Raw genomic sequence first — 25,897 nt, 5'->3', positions numbered from 1 at the left:
AGTTAAGTATTTTTATTTATTTACTTGATGGGGGCAGCTGCCCCCCCCACCTCCCTGGCTACGCTCATTACCTTAACGGATTGGAGAACTGGGCGTAAGCTAACAAAATGAAATTCAATAGGGACAAAGGTAAGGTTCTGCCCTTTGGCAGGAATAACCAGCTGCACAAATATAAGATGGGAAACACCTGGATTGTCAGTAGCACATGTGAAAAGGATCCAGGGGTCTTAGTTGACCATAAGCTTAGCATGAGTCAATAGTGTGATGCAGCAGCAGCGACAGCAGAGAAGAAGAAGAAGAAGAAGAAGAAGAGAAGCTAATGCTATTCTAGGCTGCAGCAACAGAAGTACCATACAGTGGTTCAGACCACACCTGGCATACTGTGGTTCTGGGAACCACAATTTAAGAAGGATGTTGACAAGCTGAAAGAAACCTTTGCAAAGGAGGGCAACCAAGATGATAAAAGGTCTAAAAACCAAGCTTTATGAGGAACAGTTGAGGGAATTGGGTAGGTTTAGCCTGGCAAAGAGGAGATATGATCAAGTATCTAAAGAGCTGTCACACTGAAGATGGAGTAGGCTTGTTTTCTCCTGCTCCGGAGGGTAGGACCCGAACCAATGGATTCAAGTTACAACAAAGGAGATTCCGACTCAACATCAGGAAGAACTTTCTGACAGGAAGAGCTGTTTGACACTGGAAAGGACTCCTACGAAAGGTGGTGGACTGTCCTTCACTGGAGGTTTTTAAGCTGAGCCTGGATGGCCATCTGTCATGGATGATCTACTTGAGATTCCTGCACTGCTGGGGACTGGACTAGATGACCCTCGGGGCTCCTTCCAACTCTACAATTCTATGATGATTTCATGACATAGCTGTCAAGTTCTCCCTTTTTTAAAGGGAAATTCCCTTATGCTGAATAGGCTTCCTCGCGAGAAAAGGGAAAACTTGACAGCTATGTTCCATGATGCCTATGATGGGCCGCCTTATCCTGCAAGCTCTTCTTAGATCCTTACCTACCTCTAAGCCAAACCTACTTTACAGAAAATTACTGAGTTAGATGGCCCAATGGTACAAGCCGGCTTCCGGGGAGTCTTTCCTTGGTGTACAGTGGGAAAGAGCAAATGCGCAAAAAGCCTCGCGCCCTCGCGCCGCGGATCTCCGACGCATCTACCTGCTCGGGGTGGCTGCAAGCCCCCGGCTCCTGCCCGCCTCTCCGCCCTTCTCACCGGCCCTTCCCGGTCCCTCCCTCCCTCCCTGGCTGGCTTTCTCTCCCAGCCCAGGATGTTGCATCACGGACGGGGCTTGGCTCCCTCCCTGCTCCGGCGCCTGCTCCGTGCGCTAGCCCTGCCCCGAACCCGGGCGGCGGCGCTTCCTGCTGCTGGGCGAAGCCGGAGAGAGGGCGGCTGCTGCTGCTGCGACTTGACAAGGCGACCCGCAGGCGACTCGCCGCCGCCGCCGCCATGGACAGCCAGGGCCGCCGCGTGGTGGTTTGTGACAACGGTACCGGGGTGAGCGTGCAAAGCGCTGGCGGAAAGAGTGTGCCAGGGAGCTGGGCGTGGCGGGTGGGCGCGGTGGGGCATCGTCACCAACTGTGCCAAGGGGCTAACGTGCGTGTGTGTGTGTGTGGATGTGCGAATGCGTGTGTGTAACACGCCCGAGTGTCCCAGGGTTGCCTCCGAGGACAATCGGGGCTTTGTTTGCTCCGAGATCGTTTTAGCCAGCCCCCTTTCTCTGCCGGGGCTCAGTTCGCCTCGGATCTTGCCGCAAGTCCCGGGGAGACCTCGGGCAGCATCAGTTTGACCTACAATATTGGAGTGATTCCCATCCCCTCGGGCTTGCCTCCCTTGCGAGGTTGTTGCAACTTGCAACCATGTAGTTGTTCGCGCGCAGATTTTGAATGCGCTCGAGATAATTAAATGAAAGCGACGGAAGAGCACCTCTGGGGACGTGCAGAGCGCCCTTGAGACATCGCAGTCAAACCCGAGCCAGGAGGGCATTAGTTTTTGGTTCTGTAGGGCCAACCACCTGGTCACAAAATAGTGAGTATGGTCATCCCCAAATACATTTGGAAAGATGAGGCTGGTGGTCTTCGAGGGAGAGAGTGAAGCTTCTAGGCAGGGTGTTGTTGAACTACAGCTCCCAGCATGGCTGACCTTTGGCCATGCAGGTAGGGGACCCTGGAGTGAGTGAGCTGTGTACATGTTCACATTTAATCAGTGTACTCCTTGGGGGATAGAGGACTGGATTAGCTCAGCCAGATCAATTAGGGACCTGGATTTCACCCCGGAGTCTGTGATCATCATTCTGTGACTGTGACATAATGACCTATTGTGTGAAAACAGAATGTGAAGATCTCTAACCCCTTAAGCAGAAGTTTAATGTGGCCCTGTAAAGTGTAAACAACTGTGTCTGGCCCTCAGGCCTCTCCCCAGGCCTTGCTTGAGTGCTTTTTCTGGTTTGAATGAACTTTGATAATGACTCTTGCCTGTCTGAATGAAGGGCAGAAAGGAGTGTGTGTTAAAAACCAGCCTATTGTAGAAAGGTAAAAATTTACCATTTGTTGCTCTGCTTACTTTTGTCTCTGGCATGGGACCCCCGCCCCCCCCCAATCAAAGGTTACCCATTGTGGCCCTTGTCTTGGTCACAACTATCATTTGCTCCTCCAAACACAAATACTTTTCAGTGGAGTCAGTTCTGTATCTTTTGTTGTTGTTGTTGTTGTTGCGATTTTTATAATTCAGTTTAAATTTAAGTGCAGGCCATACATTCAAGCTCTGAACTGCCAAATGTTGAGAAAGGAGTAGTCTAGAGGAGGATGGATGGCATCCATCTGTCTCGGGCGACAATGGAGGAGTGTGTGCCTTCAGAGATGGAGTAAGACCATTGGAGAGTTACAGCACCTGCTGTGGCTGTAGAGACTGATAGGGGAGAGACATGTTTTGTTGCAGCTGGGGCAGATGAAGGCATCTGGTTGTGCTGCTGCAGATGCACCAGGGTGTTTCTTCTCTCTGTTCTCCTCCCAGCAACGGTCATTCCTCCTCTGGTCATTGCTGTGGAATGCACAACTTGACCATATGTCTCCAGGCATTGTGGTCATCTGCAAGGGATTCCCACATTGTGGGATTGATATTGCCAGCCTTCATGTCACATTTGCAGACGTCTTTGTAATTCAGAGCTGGTCTGCCATCTTCCATTCTGTCGACATGACCAAGCCAGCGTAGACCACAAACTAATACAGAAATCAGGCCTAATGGCGGGAATGGGGGTTAGATACACAGGAAATTCATTGGGGAACTGCGCAGCTGTGGGAAAGTCCACATAGATACCCTTCTCCAAATTTGTTTCTAAGTCTTTTAGTGCTTAAAAATAAAATAAAAACAGTTTGGAGATTAGAGCTGTAGAGCAGGCATAGGCAACCTTGGCTCTCCAGATGTTTTGGAACTACCGTACAACTCCCATGATCCCTGACCACTGGCCCTGTTAGCTAGGGATCATGGGAGTTGTAGTTCCAAAACATCTGGAGAGCCAATGTTGCCTATGCTTGCTGTAGAGCAGGCATCCCCAAACTGCAGCCCTCCAGATGTTTTGGCCTCCAACTCCCATGATCCCTAGCAGGACCAGTGGTCAGGAATGATGGGAATTGTAGTCCAAAATATCTGGAGGGCTGAAGTTTGGGGATGCCTGCTGTAGAGCCTTGGGCTAAGGGATCCAGCTGTGGAGAGTGTAATGCAGCCTCCAGTAACCTGCTGACCTACAGATGTTCCAGCTATACAACTTCCATCAGCCCCAGCTAAATGTTGTTGCAATATTTTAAGAGATAGATACTCCTATCAGTTAGTTCAGCTGGTTAGAACATGGTGCTGATAATGCCAAGTTTGTGGGTCCGATTCCCGCATATTCCTGCATTGCAGGGGGTTAGACTAGATGACACTTGGGGTCCCTTCCAACTCTACAATTCTATGATTTCCAAACACTTCAGGGGGATGATCGTGCTAGAAATGGTCTACCCAAGGTGCTGTTGAACCTGGAAACTGCTGTCCAAAGAGGAACATAGGAAGCTGCCGTGTCCTGAGTCAGACCCTTGGTCCATCTAGTTTAGTATTGCCCGCACTGAATGGCAGCAGCTCTCCAGGGTTTCAAGCAAGGGACATTTCCTACCTGGAGATGCCAGGGATTGAGCCTTACCACAGAGCTTAGGTCTTTCTCAGCTATATTTTCATAATTTTTAAGCTGCATATTTCGCAAGAGTTGTTACATGGCAAGGCCACTAAATAATTGACTTAGTCACAATGCTGTGAACACCCAGGTAAGGGCGGCGACTTCAGCTCTCTCCATCCATGGTTTTAATCAGTTTCCTATGCATACATAGGAAACGGACTGGTCTGTCTTTCTCGGTGTTGACTGCACTGACTGGCAGTGGTACTCCAGAGTTTGCCTGTAGATGCTGGGGATTGAATTTTGGACTGCAGGTGTTTTGTACTTTGACCTTAGTAAGCAGGTGCTCTACCTCTGAGCTTCTGCCAAACAGAAAGCAAGATTCCACTGCTTGAGTTTCTGAATGGGCTGATTTAAATATCAATCTGCCTGATTTATACTGAAGTCAGGCTGTTGGTCCCTTGAGCTCAGCGTTTTTACACTGGCTGGCAGTGGCTCTCCGAGAGCAGGGTGTCTGTCTCTCTCAGCCCCAGATTGAACTGGGGATCTTCTGCCTGCAAAGTGAGCCTGCCCCTCTTAGGACCCATAAAGATAAAGGGACCCCTGACCATTAGGTCCAGTCGTGGACGACTCTGGGGTTGCAGTGCTCATCTCACTTTACTGGCCGAGGGAGCCGGCGTACAGCTTCCGGGTCATGTAGCCAGCATAACAAAGCCGCTTCTGGCAAACCAGAGCAGCACACAGAAACGCTGTTTACCTTCCTGCCAGAGTGGTACCTGTTTATCTACTTGCACTTTGATGTGCTTTCATAGAATCATAGAGTTGGAAGAGACCACAAGGGCCATCCAGTCCAACTGCTAGGTTGGCAGGAGCAGGGACCAAACAACGGGAGTTCACCCCATCACGGGGATTCGAACCGCCGACTTTCTGATTGGCAAGCCCTAGGCTCTGTGCTTTAACCCACAGAGTTTCAAGCCTGAAATCCCTGGGAGAAAAGGCTGGTCTCTGGCTGATTTAGCCCCTTTCTTTTGGGCCATTCCACATGCTGCAGTCTTGCTGCTGGCAACATCCAACTGACCTGTAGATCTCTCTTCTCTGTCTTGCCTTGTGCCTGTGGGATTTCATACATGCAGATTTACCCAGAAGATTAATCTTAAATTAAGATTAACCAGCATGGATGACACAGCAGAAAGTTCAATGGGCAAGATTCTTAGGCTTCTGGGAAATCTTCCGAAAGCCACATGCCAACTGGCCAGCAGGGCCAGAGACAAAAGTGGGCCACACTTTTGTGCTGTTGGCTAGTTTCTATGCTAGTTTCAGTGGCACTTTCCAGGCAGGAAAAACACTTGCGAAGCAGGGCCAGTGAGGGATGTGGCCTACAGAGAGTTCTGAGGGCCAGATAGTGAGACATGGAGGGCCACATTTGGTGCTTTGACATGAGAATTAAGCAGCCCTGGATTGAGGTCTGCAGTATATTAATGTTTTCTTGAGTAGGCTATGTAAGATTTTTGGAAAGCCGTGCATCCTTTGAGAAAAGTGTGTGTGCACACATGGCAGGTTCTTTAGGGGAGCATGCTGGGAGGGTGTGCTCACTTGCGCACACACAGAGGTTTTCCAGCAATCTGGAAAAAGTTGCCTCTCAGCGCAGCTTTGTGGGTGTTTTGCAGCAAAGCCCTGTGGGTAACAAAGCCACCCCCACATGTCCTCTCAGCTTTCCATTGCTTTTTTGTTCCCAAACCCACTTCATTTCCCCGCCTGCTGAACATAACTCAAAAGAAACTGGCTGGGAGATCAGTGAGCCTACTTGTCCCATGATCTGGCAGTTTTTAATTTCTAAAAGGAAAATAAGAGAGAGGGAGGGAAGGGTTTATAAATGTAGCAAGCTCTGCGGCAGCAGCTTTCTAGGCAGGGCTGGCCCTACGGCAGGGCTGGGTGGTGCAGGGTGCCGGGTCGCCATGGTGTTGCGCCTGCGGCAGCCGCACTTCACCCACCAGACAGCCGCGCTGGGAAACAGGGGGGGGGGCAACGGAGGGATCTTTGCGCCAGGGTGCCATATATGCTTAAGACGGCCCTGTCTCTAGGCAGCAGTGTCCCACAGCCCTATGTGGAGATGCCAAAGGGAATTGAACCTGGGAGAAACAGGGGGTCTTGTCAATGAGCTATGGGCCTTCCCCTAAGAGTAAGATTCCAGTCCTCATGGTTTTGAGTAACGGCCTGATTTAGATAGGAAAATAGAATCAAGGGTCAATGCAGGAATCTCTTGCCCAACAAGGGGCTCAAATCCATGTTTTAATAAGATTAAAAGTCTCATAAGAAGCTGCTGCCTTGTGCAGAATCAGACCATTGGTCTACCTAGTTCAGTGCTGTCTATGCAGAGTAAGTAGCAGTGGCTCTACAGCAGGCACCCCCAAACTTCGGCCCTCCAGATGTTTTGGACTACAATTCCCATCTTCCCCGAGCACTGATCCTGTTAGCTAGGGATCCAGGGTTCCAGGTGCAAAAACTTCCCCAGCCCTATATGGTGATGCTGGGTGTCGGACCTGCAATGCTCTGCACGAGGGCAATGCTCTGTGGGAGGGTTGGCCTCCACCCTCTGACAAAGCCTTCTGCTTCTGTGTTGAATTTCTGGTAGAGAAATTTCAGCAGCCAAACCAGCAGTTGCATGGAGGTTAATATAGGAACAGGAATTTAGGAAGCTGCCCTATACTGAGTCATTCCCTCATTCCATCTGGTTCAGTTTTGCCTACAGCAGGAGTTGCTTCTTGGGCAAGTGAGCACATTTCAATTTTTGGAGGGAGAGCAGGGGGGCGCCTGTTACAACAAAATGGCTTCCGCGGAGGGGGCATGGCATAGCACAAAATGGCTGCCACGGGGAGTGTGGCAAAACGCAAAATTAGAAAGGCAGCCACCTCCAACAACCTTATGCTTACCAGCAGGGAAGTAAACTGTGTCCTCCTGCTAGCACTGATTGTGTAGATAGCACAATATTGATTTTTTTCACACACACACACACACACACACACACACACACACACACACTGTTGCTGTCTAAGAGCAATGGGGAGCATTCCTCAGTAGCAGGGAAAATATAGAAGGTAGCTTACACCACACTCTGATTTCACAGAAATCACTTAGAAGGCACCTGCTGGATGCTTACTTTATAAATTAAATGAAAGCTCGGAATCTGGGGCACCAGTGAAAGCTTTTGTGGGTGTCACTGTGCCCACGGGTGCCAGGTTGGCGGCCCCTGATCTACAGTGACTGGAAGTGGATCTCTGAGGCGTTCTGCCTGCAAAAGAAGTGCTCTTTTTGCTCAGCTGCGGCCCTTCCCCGTTAGCTTTTGTTGCCTGCATGGATTCAGGAGAGCTGCCATGGCAGCCAGAGGTAGTAGTAGCCCTTGGTAGCAAAGTTCAGCAGGAGAAAGAGGCCTCCATGTTCCCGCCCTTCGTTTTGGGCCTGCAGATTTCTGGAGCTCTCGGTGTGCAAGCAACTTCCTCCTCGGTTGCCTGTTTGTTCTGCCGTGAGTCATATTTGGCCATTTCATTTCCTGCCTCTCCACTTCCCCCTTTGCAGTTTGGTTTCCTCAGTCTGGTCTGAGGGCATGTTTCCCAGCCCAGAACCAGAGGCCTTTAGCAGGCAAGCAGAGCACATACACACACATACCCCACCTAAACCAGGGGTTGGCAGCCTTTGGGGGCCAGTGGCCACAAGTGGGATTTTGAGAAAGTACTGTGGGCGCCAGCTGCAAAAATGGCTGCTGTGGAGCGTGTTGCATAACATAAATGTTGTGACGTGGGGTTTGTGATTTCAGCTCTCTTGACATAACATGCTGGAGACAGTTCTCTAGTAACAGCTCTTTATTAAAGTGAACAAGACTGAAGACTGAGGAGAGGAAAGCTACATTTATAGGGACAGGGGACTAGCTAGGAAGGGATACATTTTGGAGGGAACAATATCAGGCAATCACAGTGCTGCCTTTTGGAGGAAACCAATAAGACAGAGGATCCAAATACAGCAGCTTAAATGAACCAATAGTAGCTGTACCCTCTGGGACCAAAAGGCAGTTACTTTATCCTAATGCAAATACAGACAATAATAATACGGATATAAAATCCTTTGACTCAATACACAACACCCCTCCCCCCCTAGTGAGCACAGCAGACGTAATCCCTCAGGTACTGTGGGGTCCTACAACTTCTACTTGATCTCCTGACAACAGGTGTTGCAGGCTCTGGATTGGGTGTTACCTGTGGTGGAGGGGCTGCTATAGGGGTTTCGTCAGGAACAGATGGAGTCCCAGACATCTCAGGGTCCCCGACCTGTACCTCGTCATCCTGAGGACTAGCAGACCCTGGTTCATTTGCTGAAGCCCCTGGTGACTGCACCTCTGGGCCATCTTCACTCTGGTCTCGCAGCTGTGCGTCATTAGCCAGGGATGAATTATCTGACTCCTCCCTGCTGAGCGCCCGGCGCCTCAGCTGATCTATATGTCTCTTCCAAACTTGCCCATTTTCCAAGGTCACATAATAGGACACAGGTCCACTAGCCCGGGTGATCACACCGGCCACCCACCGCGGACCTCGTGAATAGTTCCTCACCCAGACCAGATCTTCAGGGGCGAGATACCTTGTTGTGTCAGTCTCAGCCTGGGGGGTTGCTCTTGAATTACGGTTTGGCATTTTATCTGGGTGGACATAATCCAGCACCGTTACCAGTCTTCTACCTAAGAGCAGCTCGGCTGGCGACTTGCCCGTCGCAGTACACGGCGTCGCATGCTGCAAAAATAACATTCGCGCAATGCGAGCCGACCAGTTACCCTCCATTAAGCGCGCAATGGATTCTTTGGCTGTTCTTACCATGCGCTCAGCCTGCCCATTGGAGGATGGGTGAAAGGGCGCGGATGTGACCCCTCTTATAAAGTTATCAGCCAAGAATGCCCTGAATTCTTGGGATACAAAAGCTGCCCCATTATCTGATACAATGGTCTCAGGTAACCCGTGGGTAGCAAACAGCTGCCTCAACACCTTGATTACGGCAGCTGATGCCATGCTAGGGACCATCGCCACTTCTAACCATTTGGAATATGCATCAACGATAACCAAAAAGACCTTCCCTTGGAATGGCCCAGCAAAATCTATGTGCAGCCGGCTCCAGGGAGTCCTGGACTGCTCCCACCAGTGGACTGGTGCTCTGGCCACTTCTGGCCGCACCTCTTGGCATGCCTTGCATGTTCGTACCCATTGTTCTATGTTCTGGTCCATTCCAGGCCACCACACATAACATCGGGCTAGCGACTTCATCCTGACCATTCCCGGGTGTCCCATGTGAAGCGTCTCAAGAACCCTGTTTCTCAGTGGTGCTGGGATTATCACCCTATCTCCCCATAGGAGACAACCCTTATGCATGGACAATTCGTGCTGCCTTGTCGCATAAGGCCTGAATTTTTCTTCATGCGGACCACCTGGCCACCCCCTCCCCACCCAAGTGAGCACACGGGAGAGAACAGCATCTTTCCTAGTTTTCTCAGCTATATCCGTAGCTGTTACAGGAGCCCCCGGAAGTGTTTCTAGCATCATAATGTGCTCCGCCGGAGCAGGATCCTCATTGCTCCCGCCAGGAAGGGGCAATCGACTCAGCGCATCAGCATGGCACAACTGTTTCCCCGGCACATGGGTCAAGGTGTACTGGAACCTATTCAGGAATATTGACCAACGCAACACTCTGGGGGAGAGAATTTGTGGCGTTTGTTTGTTTGGGTTGAACAACCCTAACAGTGGTTTGTGGTCCGTTTCAATGGAGAAATGGCGACCGTACAAATAATCATAGAACCTTTTGATTCCGGACACAATAGCCAGTGCCTCTTTATCAATTTGAGCATAGTTGCGCTCTGTGGGCGACAACGTACGGGAATAGAAAGAGATGGGCTTTTCCGACCCATCCGGTTCCCTATGACTCAGCACAGCCCCCAGACCGTATTGAGAGGCATCACATGCCAGGACCAGCGGCTTTGACTCATCATAATGAGCAAGGACGCTCCTGCTACTCAGCATTCCTCGCAAGGAGTCAAAAGCCTTCTGCTGCCCCCGCCCCCATCGCCACACATTCTTTTTCTGCAATAGTCTATGTAATGGTTCAGCTACCGAAGCTTTCTGGGGTAAGAACGAATGATAAAAGTTAATAAGTCCCAGGAATGACTGCAACTCCGTCTTGTTCTGTGGTCGTGGTGCCTCGATGATGGCCTTAATCTTAGCATCTGTGGGGTGGATGCCTGATGCATCAATTTTAAACCCCAAGAAATCCACAGTTGGCACCCCAAAACTGCATTTTTCTTTTTTCAGTTGCAACCCCACCTCCTTGAACTTGAGCAACACTGCACGGACACGCGCAACCAGTTCCTGTGGGTCTTTTCCAGCAATCAAAACGTCATCAAAAAATGGCAAGACCCCCGGCAGACCTCTTAACAGGCGTTCCATGAGCCCTTGAAAAATCCCTGGGGCCACACAAACTCCGAACTGTAATCTGTTAACTCTGAACGCCCCTTTATGTGTGACAATAGTCTGTGCTTCCGCTGATTGTGGGGTTACTGGCAGCTGTTGGTAAGCTTGTGCCAGGTCAATTTTGGCGAACACCTTGCCCCCAGCCAGTTTAGCCAACAGATGTGATACGACTGGAATGGGGTATGAGTTCCCCCTGAGTGCCTTATTGATAGTACATTTGTAATCTGCACATATCCTGACTTCCCCATTTGCTTTAAGGGGTGTGACGATTGGAGTCTCCCACTTAGCAGAGTCCACGGGTGAGAGAACTCCCTGCTTGACCAATTTATCCAGCTCTGCCTCGATCTTGGGTTGCAGTGCAAATGGCACTCGCCTTGGTTTGAGTCGGATTGGGGCCACACCGGGGTCCAACTCGAAGTCAACTGGGGGCCCTTTATAACAACCCAGTTTTCCATTAAAGAGACCAGCAAATTCCTTGCATAATGCCTCGCTCATCTCAGGGCAGGTTTGGATTGAATTAAGCCCTGAGATATTCAGTCCCAGGGCGGGGAACCAGTCAGTGCCCAGGAGACTGGGGCGACTGCCCTTCGCAATCACCAGTTTGAGTACAGCCTGTTTGTCCCGGAACTGTACTCTCACGGCACACATTCCCATAACATGGATGCGGCCTGCTGAGTACGACTGCAAGGTTGCCGGGAAAGGCTCCAGAGGGGGCAACTTACCCCTGGGGAAGAATGTCTTCGCGGTCTGGTCCGACACGATGGTGAATGCAGATCCGGAGTCCACCTCCATGTCGCACTGCTGACCCTCAATCTTCACCTTGACGTGTGCCTTGCCTTGCGCTGGAAACTGCACGGCCCTCCCGTTGATCTCCGTTACGTAGTGGCAGTCCTTTAGAAAACGAGTTGCTGTGGGCGGTCTGCGATGCTCCAGTCTAGGTGCTCCTGTTGCTCCCGACGCCGCCGATCTACAGATCCTGGCGATGTGACCCGTCTTTCCGCACGCCCGGCACATAGCATCCCTGAAACGACAACTCTTCCGCTCATGGTTTCCGCCACAACCTGGGCAACTGCCTCGGCGATCTTTGTGCACTGTGCAGGCCTGACGCACCAACTCGACCCCACGGACTGGGCTCTGGCTCGGAGTAGCCTCTAGCTCGTCCATGGCATGCGCAACTTCTATCTGTGGCTTAGTGGCCTTGCGACTGGCATCAAGCTCCTCTCTTTCATAATTCTCCGTGGCGGTGGCCTCCTTCAAGGCTGAAGCAAGGGTAACCTCTTCTTTAGCCACGATGCGTCTTCTGGCTTTCTTGCTGCTCAGACCACCAATAAACCGATCCAGGAGAGTCTCTTCCAGATTTTGGAAGCCGCAGTGCTGAGCGAGCTTCCGGAGTTCAGCCAGAAATGTGGATACAGACTCCCCAGCATGCTGCTGCCTCTTATGGAACTCCATCCGCCGGGCCATCTTGGTCTCAGTAGGCGCCAAGTGGCTTGTTAGGCAGGCAAGAATATCTTTGAGAGATGTCTCACTCAGCTTCGCTGGAGCAAGTAATGCCTTGGCCAGCTTGAAGGTCTCGGGCCCACAGTAGCTCAGGAATGTGGCCCTTCTTTTGCTGGCATCGGTGATCCCTTGAGCCACTGCAAAGAACTCGAAGCATTTGACGTAGTCTTCCCATGTGTGGGGCTCTGATGGCTGGAAGGGCTCCAATACCCTTGGACTCTCCATTGTCCTAGCGGGCAGGGTCGTCTTCTCAGCTGGCCAGTGAGTCTTGTTCTAAGCTGCAATCCGGACTCTGAGGCAGGGCTGTGTTTAACCGCTCCTCAGCATTCCGGATCCCATCCTCGTCGCCAGTTGTTGTGACGTGGGGTTTGTGATTTCAGCTCTCTTGACATAACATGCTGGAGACAGTTCTCTAGTAACAGCTCTTTATTAAAGTGAACAAGACTGAAGACTGAGGAGAGGAAAGCTACATTTATAGGGACAGGGGACTAGCTAGGAAGGGATACATTTTGGAGGGAACAATATCAAGCAATCACAGTGCTGCCTTTTGGAGGAAACCAATAAGACAGAGGATCCAAATACAGCAGCTTAAATGAACCAATAGTAGCTGTACCCTCTGGAACCAAAAGGCAGTTACTTTATCCTAATGCAAATACAGACAATAATAATACAGATATAAAATCCTTTGACTCAATACACAACAATAAACACATTGAAAAAGGGGGGGGGGAGAGAGAGAAAGACCACTTTGCTGTTACAACAGATGAATCTCAAGGGGTGTCCACCCTAGAACATTGTCTAGTCCTGGTGCTTCGGATGGGTTTCACTTGGTAAGTCTCGAGGATATGGACAAGGTGCATAAAATATCTGAAGCACTGCCACAAGGAAGATGGAACAATCTGGTTTCCTGCTGCTCCAGAGGGTTGGACTCAAAGCAGTGGGTTTAAATTAGCAGAAAGGAGATTCTGACTAAACAATAGGGAGAACTTTCTGATGGGAAGAGCTGTTGAACAGTGGAATGGGCTACCTCAGAAGGTGGTGGATCCTGTTTCATTGGATGTTTTTAAGCAGAGGGATGGCCATCTGTCAAGGATTCTTTATCAGGCATTCCTGGATTGCCCTACAGTTCGATGATTCGATGACCATTGGCCATGCTGGCTAGGACTGATGCATATCTCCAACACTGATATAAACTTGCCCTGTTCCGTTAAAGATTTCCCTTCCCTTTGGATTGCGATCCTTTTGCTAGTTGCATGGGAAATGTCAGTTTTGCCAATAACTTTGGATGAATATGAAGCTTGGTAGCTTCCAGCTTAGATTACTGCAATGCATAGTGCAGGCATAGGCAACCTTGGCTCTCCAGATGTTTTGGAACTACAACTCCCATGATCCCTGACCATTGGCCCTGTTAGCTAGGGGTCATGGGAGTTGTAGTTCCAAAACATCTGGAGAGCCAAGGTTGCCTTTGCCTGGCATAGTGTGTGGGACTGTTTTAAAGGGTGCTCAGAAACTGCAGTCACTTCAAAACCCTGCTGTTAGGCCATGAAAAACGCAAGCAAAAATGATCAAGGTAATGGAGCAACGTCCCTGTGAGTTGGGGGGGGGGAGGGTGACCAACAGGTTAAAAATAAAGGGCTAAAAGGAAAAATGCATTCTGGAGTGTGGTGTGGAGAAAACTGATAGAGATAAGTTTTGCCCCATCTCTCATAATCCTAGAACTCGGGGGCAGCAGAAGTATTGGCAAGACAGAAGAGGCAGAATAGTGGAACCACAAAGTCCTCAGTTTGAAAATTGTGGTTGCTGCTCATTTGCATCATAAGCCAGCCTTACCTCTCTCACAAGGTTGTTGTAAGGATGAATTTAAACAATTTAAACAGAGGAGTGCTATACAACCAACTCTTTTCCTACTCCCCTGGCTCACCTACACACTGTGTCATTCTTCCATGCTTGAATTAATCTCAACCATTGTTTTTTTTCCCCTTTCTCTCTCTCTCTCCCCCCCCCCCCGGGTTTTCCCTGCAGTTTGTAAAATGTGGCTTTGCTGGGTCAAACTTCCCGGAGCACATCTTCCCAGCTCTGGTGGGCCGGCCTATCATCCGCTCCACCGCCAAAGTTGGCAACATTGAGATCAAGGTGAGTAGCGTCTGCGGGGCTCAGATCTCTGTGTGTGTGGTGAGGACAGTCAAATGGGGTTGGGGGTGGAGGGCTGTTTTTTTTTATTCTATAATGGATGAGGTGGGGAACCAATGGCCCTCAGCCTAATCTCATGTGGCCCTCAGGATTTCAGATGTTAGGGACCCACTCTTGCTCTCCAGGCTGCCGCTCTAGGAATCGCTTCCTCTTCTGTTTTGTGTGTTTGCAAGAGGTAGAGAAACAGCTGTGCAAGAACTTGCCTTATTAAATATCTCCTAGGACAACAACAAACGCGCACACAACAAGGAGCTCGTAAGTCACTTACTCTCAGCAGGTAGAAATATCATAACTAGACACTGGAAGGATCTATCAGGAGTGAACATAGATAATAATAATAATAATTTATTATTTACACCTCGCTTTAAAGGTCAGCACCAATATTTTGAACTGTGCTCGGAAACGTACTGGGAGCCAACGTAGATCTTTCAAGACCGGTGTTATGTGGTCTCGGCGGCCGCTCCCAGTCACCAGTCTAGCTGCCGCATTCTGGATTAGTTGTAGTTAATGCATTTTAAATAAAAGGACACATTCTACTCATGTAAAAAAACGCTGATTCCCGGACTGTCTGCGGGCTGGATTGAGAAGGCGATTGGGCCGGATCTGGCCCCTAGGCCTTAGGTTGCCTACCCCTGGCCTATCCCCTCCAGCTGCGTACGAATCAATATGGCTCACCTGACCCAGCAACCTAGCCTTCCTCCCTCACACAAATGAGCCACACCGCAATCAACTAAACACAACCAACCAAGCTCAGGAACCCCTAACCTCTCGCAATATCAATAAAAATAAATAAATAAATAAACAAATGTGATGCTGACACAACTCCCCCTATAGTAAGAACAGGCAGTAGAACAGGCATCCCCAAACTGCAGCCCTCCAGATGTTTTGGCCTACAACTCCCATGATCCCTAGCTAACAGGACTAGTGGTCAGGGAAGATGGGAATTGTAGTCCAAAACATCTGGAGGGCCGAAGTTTGGGGATGCCTGCAGTAGAATGAAAGAACAATCCCCATCTATCTCCCCCTCCTTTTTCCCCCAACTGCAAGATGGCGCTGACAAAAATGTTTTTTGCCAAACGTAATAGATCTTGTGAAAAAGACTTTTGAATTGAAAGTAGAGACAACAGATGTACCGTACCGTTCCCTGTTTATCTGTTTGCTTTGTAACACAAAAAAACCTCCAATACAAACTATAAAAGAAAAGAAAAAAGAAACAGCTGTGCAATTGCAGAGTGCTTAGAAAGCCTGCAGGCCCTCCATTGGAAAAAAATGTTCCCCAGCCCTGCCATAAAGTTACTGAGAGAAGCCCTGGAAGCTTCTAATATAGGATTTTAGCACTCCTGAGAGTGTATGTAACTACAGCTCCTACAACTGGCAGAAGTGGCATATAACGTACCCACTGCAAGAACAGTACTGGAGTTAAAGTCACCCTGAGGGTTTGTATGCTTGTTTATTGCATTTATATCACTCACCTTTGCTCCAAGGAGCTCAAGGTGACAAACAACATGGGTCTTCCCCTCTCTGTTTTATCCTCAAAACAACCCTGTGATGTAGGTAAGGCTGAGAGACAGTGATTGGTGAGCTGTCGGCTGAGTGGGGATTTGAACCCTGGTCTCCCAGGTCCTAATCCAACGCTCTAACTCCACACTGTTAGTTAGAGTTTTATACCTGTTTGTGTGAAGGGAGCCCAAGTTTCGGCCAAGATCTGGAGGCTGATTGTGCTCTGTGATGACATGTCACGGGGGCTCACATGTCACCTGCGGGGGCACACACAGGTACATAGCTGTAGCTCTGCAGCATAACCATTTATTTATTTCATAAACTTTATACGCCACTTGATTGTAAAGAGCAGCAAAATCAAGAAAAGCAGCATAATCAAGAAAAAAAAATGACAAGCATACTTTAAAACATACAAAATACTAAAACGGATTAAGATTACCTCAGCTTCCTAGGTATCTAGTCTAGGTTTTGTAGAATAAACATTGGCTCCCAGTACATTTCCGAGCCCAATTCAAAGTGTTGGTGCTGACCTTTAAAGCCCTAAACAGCCTCGGTCCTGTATACCTGAAGGAGCATCTCCACCCCCATCGTTCTGCCCGGACACTGAGGTCCAGTGCCGAGGGCCTTCTGGCGGTTCCCTTGTTGCAAGAAGCAAATCTACAGGGAACCAGGCAGAGGGCCTTCTCGGTAATGGCACCCGCCCTGTGGAACGTGCTTCCATCAAATGTCAAAAAAATAAGCAGCTATCCTACTTTTAAAAGACATCTGAAGGCAGCCCTGTTTAGGGAAGCTTTTAATATTTAACGCTGTACTGTTTTAATATTCGATTGGGAGCCGTCCAGAGTGACTGGGGAGACTCAGCCAGATGAGTGGGGTAAAAATAATAAATAAATAAATAAATAATTCATCATTGTTGTTATTATTATAAGCAAAAACGTCTTTAACAGGTGCCGAAAAGAGTACATGGAAGGTTCCTGCTTCCTCTCAATAGGCAGGGAGTTCCAAAGTTAGAGGCGCTGCTACACCAAACAATCGAGTTCTTACAAATGCGGGTATTATGTGGCACCTGTGGCAGGGCCAATTCCGCCAATCGGCGTGACCAAGTGGGCACATGTGGAGGTAAGGCGAAATCATAGGTAAGCTGGCCCCAAGTTGTTAGAATTGAATTTTGTTTCTCTTTCCCGTGCCAGGACCTCATGGTGGGGGATGAAGCCAGCGAGTTGCGCTCCATGCTGGAGGTGAACTACCCCATGGAGAACGGGATTGTGCGCAACTGGGACGACATGAAGTACTTGTGGGACTACACCTTTGGGCCCGAGAAGCTCAATGTCGATCCCCGCAACTGCAAGATCCTGCTTACCGAGCCCCCCATGAACCCCACCAAGAACCGGGAGAAGATCATTGAGGTAGGTGGGATGTTACTAGCAGAGGAGCTTTGGGGAAGTCGGGGTCCCAGAGCAGGGGTGTGAGAAACGAGTTCATCAAACCATCCCTGCAAGATGTGAGGCTGGATCAGTGTGGTGGGATCTGTTGTGGCAGGAGCAAGATGGGATGCAGAGTTTTGTAAGCTCCTTAAGGCAGGGTCCTGGGTCCTCTTGTGTACTTTATAATAATATAAAAAATAAGGAAACCTGGGGAGAGGTTGGGTAACTTGTGTTCTGTAAATGGGGCTGGTCTTGGCAGCTATTGAAGTATAGACTTGGGAATAGCCAGGAATTCTAGGGGTGGCTGAGACTTGTGGAACGAATGCTCATTGCCCATTTGCCCTTGCAACTCAGGTGATGTTTGAGACATACCAGTTTGAGGGAGTCTATATTGCTATCCAGGCAGTGCTGACCCTCTACGCCCAAGGTAAGTCTGGGGCTGGGATGTGTGATGGGAGAGGTCAGAAGTTAAGTAATGGTAGGGTATTAATGCATGTTAAATAAAACCCACATGTTTTATTGTTTAAGGGAGACATCAAGTATTAATTCCCAATCTGTGTCCTGTTAATAATAAAGGGGTCGCGGGTGGCACTGTGGTCTAAACCACTGAGCCTCTTGGGCTTGCCAATCAGAAGGTCGGCAGTTCAAATCCCTGCGACGGAGTGAGCTCCCATTGCTCTGTCTCAGCTCCTGCCAACCTAGCAGTTGGAATGCACACCAGTGCAAGTAAATAAATAGGCACCACTGCGGCAGGAAGGTAAACGGCGTTTCTGTGCGCTCTGGCACTTGTCACGGTGTTCCGTTGCACCAGAAGTGGTTTAGACCTGCTGGCCATGTGACCCAAAAAGCTGTCTGTGGACAAAGGCTGGCTTCCTCGGCCTGAAAGCAAGATGAGCGCCGCAACCCTATAGTTGCCTTTGACTGGACTTAACCGTCCAGGGGTCCTGGTCCTTTACCTTTTTAAAATAATAATAATAATAATAATAATAATAATAATAATAATAATAATAATAGAATTAATAGCAAATGGTATTTCTAGCCTCCATAAGCCTCCATAAACACCGCTGCCTTCCAGATGTTCTGATTTTTCCATGCATGTGGTTGGCACATTAGTTTCTGCATCATGGAGTTTGTGGCTATTCTGCCATGGCTATTCTTTTGCTATGATTTTTTTTTGCACTCATGAGCTTCCTCACCAGCAATGACTGTGGATGTATCATGGGTTATTTGTACCTGCTGGGTTATTTGTGGTATGGGGAAAACTGGATTAACTGCTTTATACAAAGTCAGACTGTTGATCCATCTAAATCAATGTTGTCTACAATGGACATCAGCTCTCTGGGTGTTCCAAGTAGGAGACTGGGAGAGATGTCATTGGGGACTGAATCTGGGCATTGTACATGAACAGCCTGCACACTACCACTGAACTATGACGTTTCTCCATCATTTAATGAAAGTATGGGCTGGCATGTTGATGATGATGTTGTGTGGACCCCATGTAAAATCTACATACGAAGGCTGCTGAGATTGCACTATAAGCCCCTGTCAGGAAGCACTTTTAGAAGTGAAAATTTGCCTCATGCTTAAGATACCCAAAGTCACTCATTCATCTGGTTGGTATCAGTTCCCATTGGTATCCAGCTTCCTTTGAGTGTCCGGGCAGAACGAGTGTACTGCACTGAGTGTACTTTCCCTTCCCATAACAGTTTGTAACGTAATTTTATTCATGCCCACAATGTTCCAGATCCTTTTCTTCTGTCGATCTGTTGTCGGCTTGCAAGCTGTTCTCCAAGATTTTGCAGCAGAGTTTACCCTGCAGTTAGCAAATGCTGCCAGCTCTTCAAATAAAAGCAATTCTGGTATCTGGGCAGATCCCCCCCCCCATGTCTGAGTGTGAAGCCTGGCTAGTTAGGGCATTAGACAAGATTGTTGTGCATATATATAAAAAAACTAGATATAACAGATTTAAAGTCAAATTGTTTGCTGCTATATAGGAAATTAATGTATACATATTTATATTTTTTTGTAAGCAAACATTTAAAGCTGAGATTTTAGAGATAATTGGTAATATATTTATTTAAGAAAAAATAATATTTAACATATTAATATACATATATTTAAAGATAAATTGTAATACCAAGAGTCTGCATTGCCATTCATTGCAAAGAGACTGGGGAACGAAATGTTTTATAGGGCTGGGTGTGTCTTGAGTGACTGGCGAGGTCAGCTGACTTGTCTTCAGGTCAGTACATATTTCACTTCCTGCTTCGACTCTTGTTTAATGCAACACCCCCCCACCCCACCCCCCACCAGTTCAATTCTTGCCTCTTTCATGAACTCCAAAGGTGGTCTTAGGCAATCTAAAATTATCTCAGCTTTGTCCTTCTCTCTGCTGCTTAGGGATAATAATTCTCTTAGATGGCCACCTTGCAGGGTTGTTATAAAAATGCATGCGCGCGTACACACACACAATGTGTGAAGAGGTTTGTACACTTTGAAAATGCTACTGAAACAGTCTGTTGCCATAATTAATATGAAAACCTTTTTTCAGGCCTTCTCACAGGTGTGGTAGTGGACTCTGGGGACGGTGTCACCCACATCTGCCCAGTCTACGAGGGCTTCTCATTGCCCCACCTCACCCGTCGGCTGGACATAGCGGGGCGTGACATTACACGCTACCTCATCAAGGTGAGGGCTGCAGAGGCCGTCGCTGGCTTTCTTCCCCTAGGTGGAGGATGCTACATACGGCATCAAAGAAATGAGTGAACAGGATCTTCTGAAACCCTTTTGTGAAGCTGGAGCACCTGTGTATCAGCAAGTAGGGAGCGCCTATATCAAAATACTGCTGTGTAATCGCACCTCCTAGCAGGAGGTGCTCCTGTTCAGGTTATCAGCCCTCCAGGATTCCTCCACCGGCATACTAATATAAGCTAGGCCATTTCACACAAACACACCACCCATCATGTTCCATTTGTAGCCAGTACGTTACTTAACATTCCACAGCTATGGAGGATGCTCAGTCCTCCTCCTGTTGTTTTTGATGATGTATTTTTAAAACCTGCTTCCCCCTTGGGCCCCTGCAGGGGGGTTGGACTAGATCAGAGCTTTCTAAACTGTGTCATGACAGGTGTGTCGGCTGCAGTCTGTAGGTGTTTTGCGTGAACAGTCCCAGCACTCTGCTTGTGGCCGGAAAGGGGTTCGTTTAACCTCTGGTTTGCTAGTAAAACGGAACTACTGTGTCGCGAAATGATGCGCATCTAAAAAGTGTGTTGCCGACAGGAAAAGTTTGGAAAACTAGAAGATCCTCATAGTTCCAACTCTGCAATTCTATGGTTATACGATGCCAATTTTGTTGGCACTCACTACAAGTATGCTGTTGGCGGGAGCCGTACTGCTCTGCTGCCTCTCAGTGTGGAGGTTTTATATTTCTAGCTATTTTATATACGGTACTAATAGTGAACACAGTTCTCCAAAAGTGTGGATCTTTGTTTATCTTCATGCATTGGAAAGTGGATCCTTCCAACCCCTCTCCCTTTTTCATCCCCCCCCCCAATTTTCCTTTTGCAACTGGCATGCTGTGGCTTTTGACCATGCCCAAATATCACTGGGCTGGGTGGGGTGTTTTTGTTTTTGTTTTTGCCAGGGGTGGGGAGGTGCATTGCCTCCTTAGCTTTACCCCCTCTTCTTTCTCACTGGCCTAGTTTTGTTTCTATTTCTCCTAATTTAACTATAATGGAGTATGTTACAAATCGGCAATGTCAGAGACCATTATTTCCTAAGTACAGAAACTTTTGCCTTCTTGTTATCAACACTTTCCTTCATAAACATGGAAAAAGATAGGTTTAGAATTGTGTGTTTGTTACGCAGAGGCTGTGCCTATACTTTTGTGGGGTGTGTGTATGTGCCTCCACTATCTCTCAAGAAGGCAAGTAAATACGCCCCATTTATTTATTTAGTTTCTAGGAATGTGAGATGGGCAGAGTGCTTCAGGGGTGAGTGTGTGTGTGTGTGTGTGTTTAAGAATGCTTGACAGAAGTTTTTCAGCACCTTCGCCATGAAATATTCCCAGGATGCTTTGCAAGGGGTGGGTGGAAGCCATTAGCAATGACAGCAGATACAATGCAACTGATGTTTTTGGGCTTTGCCCATTGTCTTCCTGCTTTGACAGCTCTTGTTGCTGCGTGGATATGCTTTTAACCACTCGGCTGACTTTGAGACAGTCAGGATGATGAAGGAGAAGCTGTGCTACGTCGGCTACAACATTGAGCAGGAGCAAAAGCTAGCTCAAGAGACGACTGTACTCGTGGAGTCCTATACGGTAATTATTAGCTGAGTTATTAATTACTGTTGGAGGGATTTCTTGCCTGTCCTTCACCATAAGAGCCCTAGGATGGGTTACAAGAATGTTAACTATAAAAAATATTAAAATCAGTTTAAATGAGTTAGAAGGATAGGAATTGTCCTAAAGCATATATGTAACTTGGTTGTCAAAGCCCAGAGTATCTCAGTGCATCTCAGCATGCTACAAAAACTGTAGAACAAGTGTGTCTGGTGCACCTCTATTGGAGAGGGAATTCCACAGTTTAAGGGCTGCCCCAGGGAATGTCCCCTCCCAAGCCATGCCACTCCCTGCCCTGAAATTGATAAATATAAATTTATCTATTTAAAATTTATATACCGTGGTACCTTGGTTCTCAAACTTAATCCATTCCAGAAGTCCGTTTGACTTCCAAAGTGTTCTAAAACTAAGGCACGCTTTCCCACAGAAAGTAATGCAAAATGGATTAATCCATTTCAGGCTTTTAAAAACAACCCCTAAAACAGCATTTTAACATGAATTAACAGTTACACAAAAAGGGACGCAGGTGGTGCTGTGGGTTAAACCATAGAGCCCTAGGGCTTGCCAATCAGAAGGTCGGCGGTTCAAATCCCTGTGACGGGGTGAGCTCCCATTGCTCTGTCCCAGCTCCTGCCAACCTAGTAGTTCGAAAGCACGTCAAAGTGCAAGTAGATAAATAGGTACCACTACAGCAGGAAGGTAAACAGCGTTTCCATGTGCTGCTCTGGTTTGCCAGAAGCGGCTTTGTCATGATGGCCTCATGACCTAGAAGCTGTACGCCGGCTTCCTCAGCCAATAACGCAAGATGAGCGCCGCAACCCCAGAGTCGGTCACGACTGGACCTAATGGTCAGGGGTCCCTTTACCTTTACCTTTAACAGTCACACAATCAATCAATCAATCAATCAATCAGTAGCTGAACTAGGTTCTACACAGTCACAGAAGCAAATTAACTGAAAAACCACAAAAACGCAAAAGAAGTAGCAAAAATAAAAGTGCCAAATATAAGCTCCAAATATCACCTCCGTGTTGCGTGGATGCTCGGGACTCACAAGCTGACAGACCTGAGCGTAGCACTCAGAAAGGAAGTGTGGCACTCAGAACGGAGCATGTTCGGCTTCCAAAAAAAGTTCGCAAACCGGAACACTTTCTTCTGGGTTTGTGGTGTTTGGGTTCCGATTAGTTCAACAACTAAGCCGTTCAAAAACCAAGGTACCACTGTAGTTTAAAAGTATTTCTAAACCACTTAATGTTCTAAGATCTCTAAGCGGCATATAAAATTTACAGTATAAAACCCAGTCAAAACAGTGTTATAAAAGCAGGAATTCAGTAATCACAAAAGTGCAATCTTATGAATCAGGGAAAGCCCAGGCTAAAGGATGTGTTTTTACAGAAAGCTTGTTCATGTAACCAGTGGTGGGAAATGCCCGTTCTCAAGTCACTGCTCTGTGATAGTCTGTTGTCCATGAGAAAATTTCCCCAGATTATCTCAGTGACCTTACAGGTCAAATGAATGGAACTAGTAGCAGAGAAAGGGGAAGATCATGTTTGCAAAGTGATTGTTGCAGGGGCCGTAAATTACACCAGGAGTGGAAGTGGGGGTGAATGTGGCTTTTCAGTCTCCTCTGTCTGGTCCTGCGGACTCTTCCCTCCATGAATGTTTTTGCCGGGTTGGGATATGTCTTTGGCCTCTGCTAATGCCTCTTTCTTCCCCTGGTTGGAAGGCACAGGAGGGGCATATGCCCCACAGCCTACTAGTGTCACCCTCTCTTGTTTTGCCCCTGCAGCTTCCGGATGGACGGGTGATCAAAGTAGGGGGCGAGCGCTTTGAGGCCCCCGAGGCCCTGTTCCAGCCCCATCTCATCAACGTGGAAGGCGTTGGGGTGGCTGAGCTCCTCTTCAACACCATCCAGGCAGCGGATATCGACACCCGGTGAGAGGGGTATTGACTAGGAGGATGTGGGAGGCATCCCTAGAGGTTAACGTGGGACAGACTTTAGGAATATGTTTCTGAATTGACCAGAATGTGGTTGATGGGGCTTGTCAACCTGGGAAGGTAGCCCATTTAAGAGAAGGAAAACTCTGATCCTAAGCCTCCGCTGTCTCTTCCGGGGAAGAAAAGGCTAAGGAGGTAAGGCCTACACGAATCTAGAGTGGAGTCCCTAAGACGGTCGGATGGCGCCTTGTATGCCTCCTTCCAGCAACTCCCGCAGCCAGGCTGGGGCCAAACATCTTGCTCTGCTTTCCTTTGGACCACATCAGAGAGGCCGAGAAGGGGGCCTTGTTGCCTGGGCAGCCCAAGACCTCCATACGCACTTCCCAGGCTTTGTGCCCCGGGGAGGTCAATGTGGTGCTGCTAATGCAGTGGTTCGACTTCACCCCTAGAGGGGCACTCCATTGTCTCTCGAGACAGACGGCTGCCAACAAAAACTTCTCCCTCTGTTTCTAATGTTCGGACTGTACATGCCTTTACATGTGGTAGACAAAACAGTCCCATGCATGCATTTCGGGGGGTTGTTTGGGGAAATCCCAAGAAATTCAAAAGTACAAAGAGCAGGGGGGTGGGGGAACCCTTTTGGACAAAGGCCCTAAGGGTGTGGGTGGGAGAACTAATAGCCCCATGAAGGACTTAAGCATGTTTAGTGGGAACAGAATACTGACTGATTGTATGGTGGGAAAGGATATGGGCGGCTATCTGCAATCTTGAACAGGAATTTGAGTCATTTGGCAAAGAAAACAGGGAGGGGGAAATGAATGGAGTCTCCTGAGAAAGGGCATGGCTGTAAATAGGTCTCAGTGAAGAGGAGCACTCTGCACTGCAACATTTTGCTGCAGGTCCCCACTTGTTCTCTGCATGACAGATGGGCAAAGGCGGCTTTCCTCAATCACCAGCTTGCTCTAGTGAGAAATTTTAGTGGGGAGCCGGCCGGCTGTGACTGTCTCTTAAAGCATTATGGTTCTCCTCTTCCCCTGTTTTTTTTATTATTCTCATAGGGCTGAGTTTTACAAACACATTGTGCTTTCCGGGGGTTCCACCATGTATCCAGGACTGCCTTCCCGCCTGGAGCGTGAGATCAAACAGCTGTACCTGGAACGGGTGCTGAAGGGGGATGTGGAAAAGTTATCGGTGAGTTGAGGGTCGTTCGAGGGTGCTGTAATGGGGCATGGAGCTGCTGCCCCCTAGTGGCCTCTCCGAGGGGAGGAGGGATCTAGTCAAACTGAGGAGACACACAAAAGTGAGTGGAGGCGGCAGGTTCCTTCCTTGCTGTTTGCTTTAACCCCCCACCCACCCATTCTCTCTCTCTCTCTCTTCCAGAAATTCAAGATTCGCATTGAGGACCCTCCCCGCCGGAAGCACATGGTCTTCTTGGGAGGGGCAGTGCTTGCAGACATAATGAAAGACAAGGATACATTTTGGCTGCAACGGTCTGAGTATCTCGAGAAGGGGGTCCGCATCTTGGAGAAGTTGGGGGTGACTGTGCGATAGGACCACCCCTCTTTCCATTCCCCTTGCCCTGATGCATTCCAGATCAATTTCTTATTCTGTTGAGCCACCACCGTGCAGGATGTGGGTGGGTCAGTGAAATATCTTTTTTTTAAAAACAAATATCCCGTTTGGGGAAAATAGGAGAAGCATTCCAAGCATCTAGTTATTGTCTTCCTTGCTTTCCCCCTCCCAAGTTCATCGTCCTCGTGGAACTTACAGGAGCAAGCCCCATCACACAGGAAATAGCTTCTCCCCACCCGCTCTGGGGTGGGGGGGCGCACATGTTTAGGGGCCAAAGGTCAGTATTCACCGCTTGCAAGCTTCACACTCCATATTATCTCCTGTGCAGCACATGCTGCAAATGTTTGCTCAGGGAAATCCATCCATTCCCATCCTCCCTCCTCTCATTTTAATGGAAAGGAAGCAAGGGTCCAGACCTCATGGCTGCGAGATCATATGCTTAAGCATGCCGTACATTTTCAGCTTAACAGTTCAGGGATAGTTTGGCGGGGTGGGGGTGGCAGCACTTGACTGCTGGCCTGTCTTCGCTTTCCCTCTGCTCCCTGCAAACATCTCACATCTCATTCTTTTCTCATGCTGTCGTCTTCCCTCAAGTGTAGCTGAACTGTGCACAGCTTTGACTTCATCACCAAGCCAGAGAATAATTATTTGTGTATCATGAGTTTTGTGAAGACTACTCTTTCAAGTGGCTACGATTTTAGGATTGTGTAAGGTCGGTGACCCCCCCTCCCAAATTTGAAGTGACACACACACACACACACACACACACACACACACCAGTCGTA

General features: G+C 48.5%; 1 protein-coding gene across 1 annotated transcript; it reads left to right on the top strand.

Annotated features, from left to right (window-relative positions):
• The first annotated feature begins 1,349 nt into the window (after positions 1 to 1,349).
• Positions 1,350 to 25,154, top strand: LOC118076034 (actin-related protein 2). Its single transcript, XM_035098532.2, has 9 exons — positions 1,350 to 1,508; positions 14,175 to 14,285; positions 17,033 to 17,248; positions 17,621 to 17,693; positions 19,818 to 19,954; positions 21,435 to 21,584; positions 23,392 to 23,537; positions 24,599 to 24,731; positions 24,921 to 25,154. The coding sequence occupies exons 1-9, from the start codon at positions 1,461 to 1,463 to the stop codon at positions 25,089 to 25,091; spliced, it is 1,185 nt and encodes a 394-aa protein (XP_034954423.1). The 5' UTR covers positions 1,350 to 1,460; the 3' UTR covers positions 25,092 to 25,154.
• Positions 25,155 to 25,897: the final 743 nt, after the last annotated feature.

The sequence above is a fragment of the Zootoca vivipara genome, chromosome 17 (genome assembly GCF_963506605.1).
Source record: "Zootoca vivipara chromosome 17, rZooViv1.1, whole genome shotgun sequence".
Taxonomy (NCBI): domain Eukaryota; kingdom Metazoa; phylum Chordata; class Lepidosauria; order Squamata; family Lacertidae; genus Zootoca; species Zootoca vivipara.
The sequence above is the reverse complement of the archived record's forward strand: the minus strand, read 5'-3'. Positions and strand labels throughout refer to the sequence as shown.